At 46.5% G+C, this 17,798-nt stretch overlaps 1 protein-coding gene across 7 annotated transcripts in view; it reads right to left on the bottom strand.

Annotated features, from left to right (window-relative positions):
• Positions 1–17,798, bottom strand: part of ANKRD11 (ankyrin repeat domain containing 11) — a 272,080-nt gene that overhangs the window by 22,653 nt on the left and 231,629 nt on the right. For 5 of the 7 annotated variants that reach the window (XM_066244044.1, XM_066244045.1, XM_066244042.1 and 2 more), the window contains 3 exons: positions 17,016–17,154; positions 1,040–1,210; positions 623–826 (listed from right to left, as the gene is read on the bottom strand). In XM_066244044.1, coding sequence (XP_066100141.1) covers positions 623–826; positions 1,040–1,210; positions 17,016–17,154 — 514 coding nt within the window. Of the gene's footprint in view, positions 1–622; positions 827–1,039; positions 1,211–1,669; positions 1,764–17,015; positions 17,155–17,798 lie in introns of all 7 variants that reach the window. The other 2 variants (XM_066244049.1, XM_066244048.1) reach the window with 2 other exon arrangements.

The raw sequence follows: 17,798 nt of genomic DNA, 5'->3' as shown, positions 1-17,798 counted from the left end.
GATGCATCATGGCATAATGGAAGTATCTGACACAAAAATGGCAACACTGAACTACATAATCAAGGGGCTCTTCCTCTGCCTATCTCAGGTCAGGGAGATACACCCATTTATTTTATACTAAAAGGACAGTCTTGGGGTAACATTTCTCCCCTGAGAAGTGGGAAAGCATCCCTGTGCTGAAAGGCACAGAGGCACCCTCTATTTGGGCAACATGACTTCTTCCTAATATGCCAGCAGCACCCCTTGAGAAGCCACAAAGAATGAATCCTCTAGTACAGAACTGGGGTTTATATAACACAGCAGAGTAACAGTTAAAAATCTCTCAATTCTCTTAAAAATAATGAAAAACAAAATGATTTCATTTTGAAATACTTCCCAAGAAACACTAATTCCTCCCTCTCTGAAACAGCAAATGATACTGGTATAAGAGTGGGGTCTGCCCCATGCACCTAGAACACACCTACAGAACTACATGGGCCCAGAGACTGGCTCTTTCATCTGCCATGCTGATCCCAGGTGCAAAGCTACTGCTGCCAGGATGATGACACTTGGCCAGAGTGCTCACGTCCTCCTGTGAACTTGTAGCAAGGTACCTCTCCTACTGACCACTGTGAGCGCTCACCTGCAAAGTCTTTGACGTTGACATCCGCACCCTCACTGATGAGTTCCTTGATGCGCCGAGCGTCTCCCCGGATGGCAGCTCGATGCAGGCGGGTCTCTCCACGCTCATTTCTCTTGTTCACTTTATCTTTGGTTTTTGAGGCAGAATTAGGAGTCCCCTTCTGACACACTGTCGACTGGGAGGGATGCTTTGGTGTTGTATCTACTGCAGATCAAGGAACACAGGGACAGGTGGAGTATTACTGTGGGTAGAGCCAGTGAGGCTGAGTCTGGGGGGTGTCCCTGCTTTGAAGAAACCTCCAAGACTTAGGCCATCTTCATAAGGAAAAGAGGACACCTTTGCATGGGTACCCATCTCCAAGGAGAGAGCCTCTCCAGTCCCAGGAAACATCTACCACCCACAACCCTGGAAGCTCACCTGGGCTGTTTGCAGACTCTTCAGCTGTCATCTGCATGAGGAGAGCCACCTGCTGGCGTTCAGAGAGGGGGTAGCCGGCACGGATCCCAGACAGCCCCATGCCAAACAGCAGCCCGGCCTTCCGGGTAACAGGCTCCTTCTTGATCCTCTTCCGTTCAGGACCCTGCTTCTCTGTGAGGTGGTGGAGGAGAGGGGGGAGATTTCATGCCATGGAGTCCCCAGAACCCAGAGCCTTACCTGATGTTTCAGAGTCCCTGCCTCCCCCCTCACAGGGAAAGGGAAAGAAAAGAGTTGGCAGCACTCCTACTGCCCATCATCATCTCTTCCAACAGTAACTGAGACACAATTCCAACACCTTGTTATTAGCCAATGAAGCCTGCTAAGCTGTGGCCCCCACCAACCATTTACTCAGGCTCCAGGTGCCTCCCCAGACCACCCACCATGTACAAGGCGGTGGGACAACTGATCACCAATGTCCTGGCTCACACAGGACAGGTCTCTATCCATTAAATACACGTGTCAATAATTCAAGTCCTCTTTCCCGTCCCGCCTCCAAACAGTACAGACATAAAATGGCAAACATAGTTTAGAAATACATAAACAGATCAAGGCCGACTTGCAGTACTGTACCTTTCTTCTTGCTTCTAGGCACCTCCATTTCATGCCATGGCGCTTCGAGGAGCGAACCCGCCTTGAACCACGACATGGACTGAGCTGGAGGCATCTAAAGGCATCAACACAGAGCACTAACAAGACACGATGGAACAGCGCGGCCATCCCGTCTCAGCTTCGTCTTAACAAAGCAAATCCTCCACCTATCTCACCCATTATAAAATAACCTGTCAACGCTCAACATAAAAGCATGTTCTGTTTCTTTTGAAAGAGGAAGGGGTTGAGAGAGAGAAAAAGATATCCCCAATTCCAAGAGCCAAAAGCTCGCCTTCTTCCTTCACCTTGTGCCCTCCGGCTGAAGGGAAATTTGAGGTCCATCAAGAGCCTCAGAACCCTCCCCCACAACCCATGCTTTTGGGGTGGAGACCCTATTCAGGGCCTAGATACTAAAGAGTGTTCTAGGTCACAGGGTACAAGCTGCAGGCAGGAAAGGAGACGTAGGTCTCTGAAACTCTCCTCTGAGGGGTGTTTCCCTGCTTCCCTCTCTCCAGGTCACTAGCTGGCTTCCTGGTGGGGGCTTGACCTTAGAGAGATGGTGATGTCTATGAAACAAGGACTGGACAGATCATATGTCCACCCTGTCCACTCCCAGAAAAATATCCCTTTTACTATTCACCATTTCAGGCCCCACAAGCTTGTCGACCATTTTTTATTTTCTTAAGGAGAGTTTTCCATAATTTATTAAAATTGCCTTTTCAAAACTAAAGTTGTGACTTGATGAGAACGCCAATTCATGCGTTGAGGTGATAACTCAGGCACCACAGGTCACCATCACCAGCAACAATTAAGTCACTCCACAAGCACAAGTCCAAGAAAGGAAATAAATTCCAGAAAGAATACTCTTTGTTGATAACCCTGGTTTACACATCCCTCATTCTATCTACAACATCTTTTCCAGTGGTAGGGCCTCATGGTACATCCCAGCGGCAAGGGCCTTCAAGGAAGTCTGTGCAAAGCATGACGAACTGCTTCTGGCCCAGTTACTCCGTGAAGTTCCAAGAAGCTACATCCCACTTTTGAAGTGACTGGGAGCCATAGTATCCAAATCAGGGCATTTGGTTTTGGTTTAAATGCTCTTACATAACTGAGTGCCCCACTCTCTACATGTGCCCCACGCTATGCCTGCTTTTTCTATGTTTACCCACTTGGTCATTTGCTGCATGCTTACATGACATGTTCGGACAACAAAGATGATAGAGCTTTCACTGCCAAGGTATAAAGAATGACAAACAAGACCAGTGGGAAGGCTGGACCCTTGGTAAGCTCTCCAACCATCACCACTCCATGGACAGGGGAGTGATGCCCCACGACTGAGAAGGTATTTCAAGCACAGGGTTCTTAGTATCCACTGTAGTCCCCTCGCAGAGAGAAAGGAGGAAGGTATATGAATGTTCCCCACACTCTGTGATCTGGATCTAACTTCTGCCCAATCTCCCAGGAAGCACTGCTTGGTTTCAGACAGCTTCACAGGGTCTCTTGCCCAGCCGTGCTTCTGCTAAGCACACAGTTCAAGAGGCCCACTGCCTCCCCTCCCCTACAGCTGTGAAGACAGGAAGCTCATTGGGAAGAGGATAAAAGCAGAACATAAAAAAAGCACAGTGTGGCCTGACCGGGCGGTGGCGCAGTGGATAGAGCGTTGGACTGGGATGCAGAAGACCCAGGTTCAAGACCCCGAGGTTGCCAGCTTGAGCCCAAGGTTGCTGGCTCAAGCAAGGGGTTACTTAGTCTGCTGAAGGCCCACAGTCAAGGCACATATGAGAAAGCAATCAATGAACAACTAAGGTGTTGCAATGCGCAACAAAAAACTTATGGTTGATGCTTCTCATCTCTCCATTCCTGTCTGTCTGTCCCTGTCTATCCCTCTCTCTGACTCTCTCTCTCTCTCTGTCTCTGTTAAAAAAAAAAAAAAAAAAGCATAGTGTGTAAATTTCTGGTTGTGGGTAACATTTGCTAATTATGCTAAATAACTTCACAAGGTAAAAGTTCTGCTTCTCTGCTGTATGCAGATGCTGGGGGTGGTGTGGACCCAGGAAAGGCAGGGCGGGGTCTGGGTAGGATGTCTTCAGGGTAGATGTGACAACAACTTTAATATGCCAGAGGAACCAAGCAGAAGGCACCAGAGCCACTGTCTTCAAGCTCCACTGCAGACAGGGGACTCTTCAAGGATCAAGGGAGAGGAAGAGGGACCTCCAGGAGCTTACCCCACACCTCCTGAAAGTTAACAGCTAAGAACTTGTGGCCTTTTGCCTAGAGTGTTTTCTGCAGTCATAATCTGTCCCCAGCTGCACAGCAGAAACCAATGGCACCTGGCCTGCAGTCTCAGAAAGGGACAAAGGTCAGAGGTGAAGTGTGGAGACAGCACTGTGTACAGGCCAGTTGGTGGCTCCTCTCCACAGCACCACTCCCTGCCACCCTCTCTCCCTGTTTCTGCTGTCACTGAGCTTCTCTCTCCTGTGGCCATGAGAGCTGAAGCACTCTCAGTGATGCAGAAGGAAATCACAGACGCTCTCTCCTGGTGATGAATTCCCACCCTCACAGAGGACTCAGGCTGTTCCGCATGTGGAAGAACAGCCTCTTCACAAAGACCTCCTTAGGCTTAAATTGGATGTTTTATGTTTCCTAACACAGGGGAAAGCCCTAAATACAATCAGACCTAAGATGCCAATTTCTCAATGGCAAACTATCATATTGTACAAACATTCAAAGTTACCAGTACTTAGAGGGGTTTGAGTCCAGCCAGGCTGAGTCTTGGGGTAAAGGAAGTGCCTGCCTGCAGAAGGAGTTTCTCCACGCTTGCCTAGTCTCAACGAGGCCAAGGAACTGAGGCCCAATATGCACAAAGGGTGTTGTTGCAGGCTATAGAAGTGGTCCCGCTGTCTTCTTTCCAGAGGCCTCCTAAACCGGCCTTGACCCACTGTGTCCTGTTGGCAAGGTCCGACCCAGAGGCCACCTCAGGTGAGACTGACCCCTCAGAGGTGGGACACTACAAAATCTGCCTCCTACCCTAGGTAGGCAATGTGCCCTTGTCAACTAGCACCCCCCAATGACCAGTGCAATGCTGGGTGCAGGACAAGAAAAGAAACACTTTGGGGCAACTGGCAACCTCCTTTGGCATTGTGCTAATTTTCTGTTTGCAATATCCAACAGGAAACAAAATAGAACTTATATGAATTCCAAATGGCATTTGCTAAGTTGCATAGTGGAAAACTGGTAGTTCTGTGAGAAAGCCAAAAAGCAGGTTGAGAATGAAGCTCAAACATTTAGTCTATGAAACATCCCTCAGGGTTAGACTGAGGGTGGGGTGGAAAGATAAGAGCAGGGCCTGTGGTCTGCAGCTTCCATGTGCTTTTAAGAGCTCAGACGGTTTTGTAAGTGACAGAGGCTGTTTCAGGAAAGACAGTGATGGAAAGCATGGTTGGGAAATATCTGGGCCCAAAATTCCAACAACCAGAGCAGGGCTGTTTTCTGAATGTATTTTTACTTCCTGTTCCCTCAAGTCTGCCTGCTGTCTTCCTCATTCCTATTTTGTTCCTCGTATTCCAGTGTCGTCTGTGGCACTCCCCTTAAACTGGGATGAAAGTTTCACATGAACCTGGCCAATCTCCCTATATCATCTTTAAGAAAACACAGAGATGTGCTTCCTATAATCCTTGTTCATGTTCACCTCTGGTATCTGTGAAGTCGATGCACGTTTTATCAGGCCTTCTTGGTATGTGGTCACTCAGCTAGCAAATGTAAGAATCCCTACCCTCCTCAGGCTGTCATTGGGTTTTCTACTAAAGCCCTTTCTCTTCCTCATGCCAGGCCTTATGGAACACGCTCCTGCAGTCTTTATTGCAGCTGCCTAACTAAAATGGGGCCTTTCCCAGGGGAGTAAGGGTTGCCAAAAGCAGATGTTTCTGAGGGACGTTTGTGTGCAAGAGTCAGCGTCCAGTCCACTTTCTACAACTGGGTTTCACTCCCCAACAGAACTCAGAAGTATACACTGGAGAAAAGACTTGTCTGAGTTACAGTGAATTCTGGCAGCAAAGACACAAAGTGAGCATCTTAGGGCCTTGGCTGGCAAACCGTGACTTGCGAGCCATATGCAGCTCTTTGGCCCCTTGAGTGTTTAGCAAAGGCCAGCTTAGGAGTACCATAATTAAGTTAATAACAATGTAACTACCTATATAGTTTAAGTTTAAAAAATTTGGCTCTCAAAAGAAATTTCAATCATTGTACTGATATTTGGCTCTGTTGACTAATGAGTTTGCTGACCACTGATAGGGGAAGGTTTCTCCATTAGAACCACCAGGAGTGTCCAATTCTACAGGGTGGTGCCAGGTTTCTGTTTCCACAATATTACTGGAGGTTGGCTTGCTATCTGTAGGCGGTGTCTCCTCTTCTTGGCCACTTTTAATATTTTTTTTCTGTTATTTCATCACAAAATACTTACATGTACAACCTTTCTCCTGTTCATAATGCACTACATTCCTAAACTTGACTTCCGTTTTCCTATATAGGAGAAGTACTCGGGTCTTCTCTCAGCACCTTTGGGCTCAAGCTGGTGATCTTGAGATCATGTTGATGATCCCACGCTCAAGCTGGCAACCTCGGTGTTTCGAACCTGAGACTTCGGCACCAAAGGCTGACGCTCTATCCACTGTACCACTACTAGTCAGGCTGCCCAATGAACTTTTAATTTTAGTGATAATTTTTACTTCCGTAAGTTCTATTTTATATTTTTTAATTATCTAGGCCCTGGCTGGTTAGCAAAGTGGAGAGAGCGTCGGCCCAGCATATGGACATCCCAGGTTCAATAGGTCAGGGCACACAGGAGAAGTGAACATCTACTTCTCTGCCCCTCCTTCTCTCCCTCTTCTCCTCTCATAGCCAGAGGCTTAACTGGTTTGAGCTTTGGCCCCAGGCACTGAGGATAGCTAGTTGGTCCAAGCATCAGCTTCAGGCTCTAAAAATAGCTCAGATTTGAGCATCGGCCCCAGACAGGGATTATCAGTTAGATCCCAGTCAGTCAGGGTGCATGCGGGAGTCTGTCCTACTACCTCCCCTCCTCTCGTGTGTGTGTGTGTGTGTGTGTGTGTGTGTGTAATCTACATGATCTTTTTTGGCAGTATCTTGTTCCTTGCTGTTTTCAATTTTCTCTTATTACATTTTCTAGTCACCCAAAGCCTTAGTCCCTGGGGCTGAACATCTCTCAGGAAGGGTTTCTTCATCATGGTCTGTAGTTCTGACCAGGAACTCATGTTTTCCTGAACTGTGGGGCCCAGGAAGCTGCATGAATGCCTATCTCTGGTCTGGGACTGGAGAGAACACAAGATATTTCCAATGGCATAAGCAACACACATCCAAGTAACAGACCTACAGAGAGGGCAAGATGGGTTCATCTCTGAGGAGACTTCTTAAAGCCCCTTACTCTGTCCATACACCAACTAGAAGAAACAAGTGCCTTAGCTGAGGAATGGTGTCAGACCTGAACTGTCCACAGATGTGGCCTCTTATTGGCCAGACCTTGCAAGGCCTTTGGTCTATCCACTGCTGCCACAGTAGACATATGGCCTGTGGTCAGGGCAGAGATGCATCCCAACTCTCACTGTTCTCAGCCACTAGGGACTTCAGACACTCATTTATCCAGTTCCTCACTCACCATCTCTAATTCCTAGGTTTTCTAGCAAAGGGTTTTTCTAAGAGACACAGTCCACCATACTGCCAAAAGGGAAATCCGTAACTTCTATGACCACCATAAAATCCTAAGTTGTCGATACCATCTTGACTGTACTCCATGGAGAGTATTTAGAGGTACTATTGTGAAATCACAAAATTCATTGTAATGTCAGATGAAACTCAGGTAAGTCTGCAGTAGGTGGTGTGGTAGGGTACTAGGGAAGTTGCTATCCTAACAGTTTCCTTATGTCTCACTTGGTGTCGAGAGCACACCTTCTGCATAAAATATGTAGCCTAACCTTGACGTTCAGAGTCATGAAATAAAGTACCTCAGACCAAGAAGCCTGACTCATGGAAAGTCTACACACTAAACAGATAATCCAAATCTTAATGAGTAAAATTTTTAAAAAGTCATGAGTTGCAAGAGGCATTGTCATGTTTATCTAAGAATTACATTCTAGTTCTTCAAATGAAGCAAGATGGAAGACACAAGGACCCAAGCAGAAGACTGTTCTGCTTAATCAGCATGGTAGGGCATCAATATTTAAGCTGCAGTTATGGATTCAATATTTAAGCTGCAGACTGGATTCTCCTTCCAATTTTCTGATTTATATCAACATTCCTTTTTTTTAGAAATTATCATCATTCATTATTTATAAAATAGGGGCACTGTGTGAACCAGCAGGTCCATTCTTCTCTGGTCTTAATCTCCTCCTTCCAAGAAGAGAGCACCTGAGTCCACTCATGGGAATTCAATGAGGGCTATCATGACCAGGGAGCCTGAATATACAAAAGTGATGTCAGTATAAAGGGCCCAGAACACAGTCTTCCAACCACTGCTTCTCCCTTTCACTATATCAAAGTATGCTGAGAATGAAAAAATAAGCCATAATTCAAACCTGCAAGCACACCTGAACCATGTCATCAATCCTGCTAGTCCATGGGACTGCCCACAAAAGTCTTTTTTTTTTTTTAAAAGAGAGAGAGAAAGAGAGAGTCAGAGAGAGGGACAGATAGGGACAGGCAGGAACAAAGAGAGATGAGAAGCATCAATAATCAGTTTTTCATTGAGATACCTTAGTTGTTCATTGATTGCTTTCTCATATGTGCCTTGACCGCGGGCCTTCAGCAGACCAAGTGACCCCCTTGCTCAAGCCAGCGACCTTGGGTCCAAGCTGGTGAGCTTTGCTCTAACCAGATGAGCCCGCACTCAAACTGGCGACCTCGGAGTCTCGAACCTGGGTCCTCTGCATCCCAGTTCGACGCTCTATCCACTGTGCCACCGCCCGGTTAGGCCCACAAAGGTCTTTGATGGCAATCCTGGGAACAGCACTGGTGGAGGGTACACGTCCTGATTCAGAATCCTCCAGAGAGCTGTCTGCAAGCACCCTCCCCCCACACAACTTCATAGGTCAGAAACACAAACTACTTGTGATTTAGATTTGCAGATGAAAACACTGAACAGCACAGAGAAGTTAAGAAATATACCCAAAGTCTCATAGTGTCTCACCAGGATGTATCCTGGACAGGCTCCTGTACACTTCTTGTGCCCTCCCCACTATGGTCTTCCCTGGTCAAAATACGCCTAGGTGGTCGCACAATACCAGGGATGTAATCAGTCCTGTGACTCTGTTTGAAGGACTAGAAGCTGACTTGACTTTGCAGCCTGTCACTGTAATCAGTTACGGTTATGAGTAGGACTATATGAAGGGTCCTGGGAGTCTTCCTAGCATATCGTTAAAGCTGAAGTGGTCATGGGACCCCAACTAACTTATGCTACGTTAACAACATGGGCCTGGTTACCTGCTGGAGTGCATCTGTAAGGGGCCCTAAGAGAGGCAGTGGAATCCTGTAAGATCACACCTTTTCTACAACTGAGGAAAATAGAGATTTTTAAATAAAAAGAAGGCCTGACCTGTGGTAGCGCAGTGGATAAAGTGTCGACCTGGAATGCTGAGGTCACCGGTTCAAAACCCCAGACTTGCTTGGTCAAAGCAAATATGGGAGTTGATACTTCCTGCACCTATCCCCCCCTTCTTCCCTTCCTCTCCTCTGTAAAATAAGTAAATTAAAAAAATTTTTTTTAAATAAAAATAAAAAGAACCTTCCTTTCCCAGTCCAAACTTCTCTTTGTATAAGAAGAAGCAGTTCAAGTTTAGAAAGTAGTAATGATTGGGAAATAGCTTGACCAGAGGAATTAATTATTTGAAAATATTTTACTTGGATGTGCTTCTTTATGAATGACCAAATGTGGTTCCTCAGATAATCCGAGCTCTCACCCTCAAACCCTGAACATTATGGGAGGGGCAAGTGCTGGGCTCCCTTCACCATCTGCCCTATAGCCCTGCTGGCTGCTGACCAACATCAACATCCCAACTCTATTCTGCGTGACAGAATTTATCTTTATCCCATGGCAGTGGTGGGTCAGACACGGCCTAACCTAAGTCTATCCATATCGTACAAGAAGACAGCCAGAGAAATGGCCCAGCCTTGCCGTTCTTGACTCCACTTTGAGACAGGAGGTGATCAGGTGCTCAGTGCAAATTGAGGCAGGGCTTCCTTCTGCATGGGGCTAAACCATCCTATCCCAGTCTCTCTAGCTTTGGGAGTCTTGTCATAATGTATCAGCCGAGTCCTGAGAGCTCCTATGGTCACACTGTGGGTAGTATGTGCCCTTTTCAGCCAGAGGTTTCATAGCAATGTCATCATCCTACTCTCCCTCTGGCACAGTCTAACTCAGTGAGCAAGCAGAAACCCCTTCCTCATCATCCACAAGTCACCTCCAGCATTCAGCACTGAGTTTCAAGAAGTTCTGCAGATGGCAGAGACATAGATAATATCTTCTTTTCACAAATAGGGAAAATATACCCCAAGAAGTCAAACCAGCCAGTACTTTCCCATCTTACAGAACCAGGGTGATTATGATTTCAGTAAATAGATACGTGTCCTCGAACCTAAAACACAGAATGAACCATTCACATTTCAGCACTGCTGAATAAATATCCGAAATACCAGAGATGAGTCTTATTCACAAGGTAAAATCAAAATAAGAAAACTAATTTTTCCTCTTCCCAAAGATACACTCAGGTGTTTAGAATAGACATCTGCCAGCTCTTGATGCTTCTGGTAGAAAAGCTCTTGAGGGGGAGCCCACGTGGCCTCCAGTGACAAGCATGGCACCCCTGTGGTGCTAGGTAGGAAGGAGTACACTAATGTTCAGACTAAGGAATGAAAAACTGTAATGGATCAAAGAGCTTATGTAGGAAGCCTGAAGAGGGTAGGTAATCCTCTAAACCAACTTAAATACTTATTTATAATTTTTCAAGCTGTGGGAAAATTTAAACATATACAAAGTACACAGAATAGTATAATTTAAAGCAAGTACCAAACATCATATAATTTCATCCTGAACACTGTAAGTGGTAAAATGCTTTACACCAAAACCAGCAGCAAGTTAGCAGCAGGGTATTTTGACAAGCTAAGCCTCCTTAGACAACCTGACTGGAAAGGCTGTCCGGCTGGAGTAGACTGCTTGTTTTTTCTAGACAGTCAGACCTGCTTCCCTAAGCTGAAGAGGCCAAGAAACAGCATGTGTAGCGTATGTGCAGTCCTAACACAGACTTGGCTCAGAAGCACCCTCTGGCCAGAGCTGCAGGAAGGACATAAAAGTAGTTCCTGACACACATTCATATTCACCTGGACATGAGCTGTCCAGGGTGCTATGTGGACAGCTAAAATGACAAACCACCTCAGGGTGAATTTGCTTTGATTGGGCTTGGATAGGCAGAGTGTTTACAGCTTCCATCACAGATGAGTGTTGTTCTTGGCAGGCTGCCCCCAGCCCTGACTAAGCGCTACAGAGTCAGGCCTCCTGTGGGCTGGGTCACATGCAGCAACTCCTGAGAGTCTAGGATAGGGTCCCCAAACTACGGCCCGTGGCCGCATGCGGTCCCCTGAGGCCATTTATCCAGCCCCCGCCGCACTTCCGGAAAGGGCACCTCTTTCATTGGTGGTCAGTGAGAAGAGCATAGTTCCCATTGAAATACTGGTCAGTTTGATTTAAATTTACTTGTTCTTTATTTTAAATATTGTATTTGTTCCCATTTAGTTTTTTTTCTTTAAAATAAGATATGTGCAGTGTGCATAGGGATTTGTTCATAGTTTTTTTTTATAGTCCGGACCTCCAACGGTCTGAGGGACAGTGAACTGGCCTCCTGTGTAAAAAGTTTGGGGACCCCTGGTCTAGGAAACAGAAGAAAGTTCTAAGGTAGCTCGGTGGTCTCTGGGGGTGGCTCAGGAGACTGACTCCACTCAGAGCCAAGGAAACTCACTGTTTGCCAATCAGAGCCCCAACTTCTAGAGCCTTCCACTTCCCTAGTAAGAAGTGCCAGACCACATCTTCCCAGAAGAGGGCACTGGAAAAACATGCAGAAGCAGGATGTAGGGCAGGCTGGTACCTAGTGCTCCTCCAGCTCTGTCGCTCCTGAGGATCCTCCCTCAGATCAAAGGGACCAGCCTCTTTCTCAGTCACTTATCAGTTAATATTTCTCCCATGTGGCTTCTCCCTCCTCCTGACAGCTAGAGGCACAGCCTGGTGGTAGGGCAGAGGAAGACAGCACCTGCCAGAGGCATGTGCCTCTCAGAAAAATGGCCTCACAGCATCTCATCTCATTTCCGAGCAAAAAATGCTCCTAGTTAGTGTGAAGTGAATGCCCAGTTCAGTATCTTACTTGCCAGGAAATGCAAGTAGAAAAAAACAGGTAACTAATTATGGCCTGCAGGGCCAGCAGGGCCCAGAAAGAGGGCCTCCAACTGCTGTGAGTAGTGCACAAAGATCAGCTAGTTTTAGAGGCTGGGAATACAATCAATACCTAACATGCCCATGTACTAGAATCAGCTCACTGGGAAATCTGGTTTTGTCATATTAACAGAGCAGCTATACAAGAAAGTTATTAAAATCAGTCCCCCAAAGGAAAATAAATGTAGAAAGGCAAATACTCTATTTCACATATTTAGATTTTTCAACACAGTCCTTGCTTGAAATATTTTATTTTCTAAATGTTATTCACTTTTTCCCACCTTACCGTGATTTCCTCCCTATCCTTATCTGGGTACTGACTCACAAAGAGTAAACAGGAGCACCACCCCCCACCAGTACCCCGAGCATGCTCTGGACACCCTAGAGAGCCAGTGTGGACACCTCCTGAGAAGATCTGTGAGGTCTGGTAGAGCACACAAACCTGAGAAGCCACCATCAAGATAAATAGCTCACTCTTTTGGTCAAGATGGTAGCATAAGTATACAAAACACTCGTATCCTCCCACAACCACATCAACTGAAATCTAGGTGAACAGAAATCCTACAAGTAGGGATTTAAAAAAAGTAGCCACATTGAGACTGGTAGGAAGGGCAGAGACGTGAAATGGGCTGGTCTCACACACGCATGTGGCACATACAAATCAGGAGGCCCATGAGGAGCGAAGGCTCTAAACCCCACACCAGGCTTCCCAAACCAGGGCTCCAGAGACAGGAAGAGAAGTCCCCATAACTTCTGGCTGTAAAAACCAGCAGGGATTGTGGCTAATGCAGATGAAGGGCTGTTCCTCTTAAATACTTACTCAGACTCACTCCCTCTGAGCTCCAGCACTGGGGCAACTGTTTGAAAAGAAACAGGGACATATGGGGAAGGGGGGTTGAACTGTTTGGCATTATGCTGAAGATGGGGGTACAGCTTTCTGCCAGACAAAAGTGCTGGTAGATGCCATTGTTTCTTTTCTGAGACCCCTCCACAGACCCAATAGGCACGCATCATATCTTAGCCTCAATCAACCTGGCTCACACTGTTCTCCCATCTCATCCAATTTGCAGGCCCATCCAAGACATTTCCAGTGGCTTTCCCATACAAATGGTCTCTCTTGCCTCATGCTTTGGACTTTCCTAAAATCTCTCAAACAAGCAGCTTCTGGCTTCTGTGTACCCTATACCTCTCGCTAAGTGGCCCCAGGCCTGGCATTAGCAGCAGTTGGCCTTGGTTCAGAATTTAGCTTCTCCTGGGCACCTGTAAGCCCAGTGCAAGTAACCAGCCACCTGCAGATGGCTCTGTAGCTTGTGCCTGGTGGCTCCAGGCAAGGCACAGGTGGTGGCTGACCTTGATCTCCCAGGAGGCACCAGAGCCAGTGCACTTGCTGGACAGCTTCAGACCACAACGAATTACAACCCTACCACCTCCATGAGCAAAACACTCAAGGGTGAACTCGGTGAGCACCAAAGCCCCACTGAAACAAGTCCTGCTCTGTAAGGTTGACTACTGCACACAGTTCCTCTGCTGTAGATGCAGCTGGTCCTTGCAGCTGACTGGACTTGGGGCCAATTCCTTTCATTGAGGCCAACAGTAATCAAGGCTTGACTACAACAGAACAGTGCACACAGTGGACACAGGGGCATACCTAGAGCACTCAGCTCCAGTGAATGAGGAGCCTGTGCCACTGGGCCTTATAGGACACCTACTACACAAGGCCACTCTTCAAAGTCCAGAAAACTTAGCAGCTCTAACTAATATATAGAAAGGAAAGCAGCCAAAATGTGGAGATAAACAGGTCTCAAAAGAAAGAATAGGAGAATCTCCAGAAAAAGAAATGGAGGCAAACTATGAAATACAAAGTTCAAAACAATGGTTATAAGGATGCTCAAGGAACTTAGTGAGAACTTCAGCAACTTGAAAAAGGACATAGAAACCATAAAAAAGAACCAAAGAACCAGTCAGAAATGAAGAATATACTAAATCAGATTAAAAATAATTTATAGGGAATCACAGCAGAGCAGATGAAGCCGAGAATGTAAGCTGAAATGTAAAGCCGAGGGATTTGAAATATAAGGAAACCAAAACCACCAATCAGAACAGCAAAAAGAAAAAAAGAATCTGAAAAAATGAAGACAGTGTAAGGAGCCTCTAGGACAACTTCAAGCACACCAACATTATCATGAGGTTTCCAGAAGGAGAAGAGAGAAAACAAGAAATTGAAAACCTATTTGAAAAAATAATGACAGATAACTTCCCTAACTGGGTGAAGGAAATAGTCTAGAAAGCACAGAAAATCCCCAAGATAGAAGAACCCAAAGAGGCCCATACCAAGACACATCATAATTAAAATGCAAAAGATTAAAGACAAAGAAACAACCTCCCCCGAAATTATTTATTTATTTTTTAAGAAAGAGAGAGACAGGAAAGGAGAAGGATGAAAAGCATCAATTTGTAGTTATGACATTTTAGTTGTTCACTGATTGGTTCTCATACATGCTCTGATTGGGGTGGGAGGGAGCCAATCCAGTGACTCCTTGCCCAAGAAATGACCTTTTGGCTCAAGCCAGCGACTATGGGATCATGTTGATGATCCCACGCTCAAGCCGGTGAACCCAAGCTGAAGCAAGTGAGATCGCGCTCAAGCCAGCGACCTCAAGGTTCGAACCTGGGACCTCAGCATCCCAGATCGATGTTCTACCCACTGTGCCACCACCAGTCAAGCTAAAGAGACAATTTTAAAAGCGCTAAGAAAAAAGCAGTTGGTTACCTACAAGAAAGCTCCCATAAGACTGTCAGCTGATTTCTCAACAGAAACTTTGCAAGACAGAAGAAGTGGCAAAAAATATTAAAAGTGATAAAAAGCAAGGACCTACCACCAAGAGTACTCTATCCAGCAAAGCTATCATTTAGAATTGAAGGACAGATATTGAAAAAATAAAAAAGGGCCCTTAAAACCCATATAATTTTATTAAATCAATGTCACCCCAATAAGTTCAATAAAAAAATGATGAAATGAGCCCTCCAAAGAAACCCACCAACCAGAGGGTGGACAGCCAAGAACATATGCCCCTAGGCCTGCTCTACAGGAATGCAGCTGTTTCATCTCTGCTCAGGCAACACATTCTCTCAGAAAATGGAAGCTTTAACACTGCCTCCTTGACTCTGAAAGAGCTCCTGGGACTCACAGGACTGTCCCAGATTTCTGACGCAAATCTCTAGACCCCCAGCATCCAGACAGCCAATAAACAACAGCAAGAGTAGCACACCCTCCACAACTAGAACTGGTATGGGCACCAAAAACAGGAGGATATCCAAGCCTGTTCTGATCACCTCTGGATCTAAAGCCAGAGTCACAAAATCCATGTGAGCCCCTCTGTTCTGATGGGAGCCCCATTTCCACATGTACCCACACCCACCCACTGCTCTACTGATCCATGGAGTACTGGCCCCTTCCCTTACAGATCTACCCCTTGCCATCTCTAATGTGCCTGCTCGGTGACAGGAGCCATGAGCTCAGTCTAACCTTCATGAAGGACCTCAAAGAACCCAAACTGCTTTACTCATATCCAGCCCCAAAACCAAACCCATTCCATTGGCTTTTAACTAACCAAAGTCTCTACCCAGCTACTGTGAGCATGGTTCCTTGAGAAATACCTACATAAGAAGATGTGAATAAGAGACCTGCAACCTCAGGAATAAAAGTTGTGACACAGACAATTTTTCCAGGCTGCTCCCTCTTACATTCCTCCCAATTTTCTTACATGTTTTTCTTGTTTCAGTACCTAACACATATCCCCACATCCAGGAAGCCCCCACCCATGCCCCATCCTTGCAGAGTTTCTGCTCCTTGTCCTATGGCTGCACTATGGGAAAACCAGGGCCAACCTCACAGCTCTGTGGGTTCACTCAGGCTTCATGGCCCTCTGAATGCTCTATACCGTCTCAGCCCTGGCCAGTCCAGCCTACAAGTCTACAGAACATTTAAATGACCCAGCAGGCAGGGAAGGCCCCTGGGCACCAGGATCAAGAGGAACAGACTATGGGCTGGCAGGAGAGAGGCCAGGTTACTGCCTGGATGCAGTACATGTCCCAGTGAACAGCTCAAGATGGAACTAACTTGAAAGTACATACACCAAGTATTATTAATTCCTTACATGCATAAACTCGAAGGCACAAAGACATGCTTGCACAATGCCACACACACACACACACACACACACACTTGTGTGAAGGCACGCACTCCCATGCAAATGCACACATATGTGTACACTCACACATACACCCAAGGCTGACCTAAACTCACAGGAAGACTGTAATGGGTTCTGCTTTTAGCAGCCCCTTTGGCTTTTATTTCAACTAATTGGGCTTAATTTATGTGCTTTTGTAGCCCTGAGGGAAAAATGTTTATTCTCCAATGAAAAACTTTCAGGAACTAAAAAGAGCATGGCATGCCTAAAAGCCTCATAGCTGGACACACACTGGTAGGTCCCCTGGGCATGCTGGGGCCAAATAAGCATTTCTACTTTGCATACTTATGTGAACTCTCCGCATGTTAATCTTTTCTACCATCTCCAACTAGCCCTGAACATCAAGTAAAGAGAAGGGTCTGTGAGGCCTTGCTCACAGCAGTACTCCTCGAATGGGTCTGGGGCCACCTCCCTGGTGGGGTCCAAGGTCAGCAGACCCCGAGAATGGGGATCAAGGACACTCTCTGTGGAAGAGAAAAGTCTGGCAGGTATGATGTGGGAAGGGTCCAGGTGAGGATGACCTGGAGGCAGTCAGGAGGGAGCAAGGGGACAGGAGACAGCAGGAGGGGCAGAGGCAGCGCCGGGCTCCTGGTACCTGTGTCCGAGTCCTTCTGCTCTCCATTGGCCCCCACAGTGAAGGGCAGCTTCCGTTTGGTTGCTCTCTCTCTCACCTCCTTCCCTCCATCACTGCGGTCCAGCTTTGGGGTCTTGGTTAGAGAAACTTTATCTTTATCCTAGAAAAGAAAGTGACACTTTCAGACATCATTCCCAAATTAAAGTCTAAAAATCCTCACATCTACTATGATTTCATTTATGTGCCAGTTGAAGCAAATCTCTTATTTGGGCAATTAACAGTCCCTCCTACCCACCAGGATCAGGTGGCTTCCTACATCTTCCTCCAGAGGCCAGAGAGCCATGCTCACCGACAAGGTCTCCCACAGACCAGAGCTGTAGCTGAGCTCTGTCCATGATCCCACATGGCTCCACTTCTCATTCTGAACCCAGAAGAGTCTTGAAAAATTGTAGCTAACAAATATTCTCATAAGTATGAAGAAAGTAGAACGTAGAGAAGGCACAGATGCCCCAAACCCCTTTTCCCAGGGCAAAGATCCAATAATGATGTACAAGAGGCTTAAAAAGGTATGTAAAAAGGTAGGGCCCTGATTTCCAACATAATCTCTCCCGGTAGAATAAAGAGGCTCAGCTGCCCCACCCACCTGGGCTTCCCACCATCCAGGAGTGTATCCATCCTCTGAGAGGATACATTCCCCCACCCCTTCCCACGAATGGGAGATTTTCCTCCTCCCATGTCTGACATCCCTGCATAGCCCCACATGGTATCACACAACCCCAATGCTCATGCTGCCTCTGGTGCCAC

The sequence above is a fragment of the Saccopteryx bilineata genome, chromosome 9, assembly GCF_036850765.1.
Source record: "Saccopteryx bilineata isolate mSacBil1 chromosome 9, mSacBil1_pri_phased_curated, whole genome shotgun sequence".
Classification (NCBI taxonomy): Eukaryota; Metazoa; Chordata; class Mammalia; order Chiroptera; family Emballonuridae; genus Saccopteryx; species Saccopteryx bilineata.
Note: the sequence above shows the minus strand (reverse complement) of the source record. Positions and strands in the feature narration are given on the sequence as shown.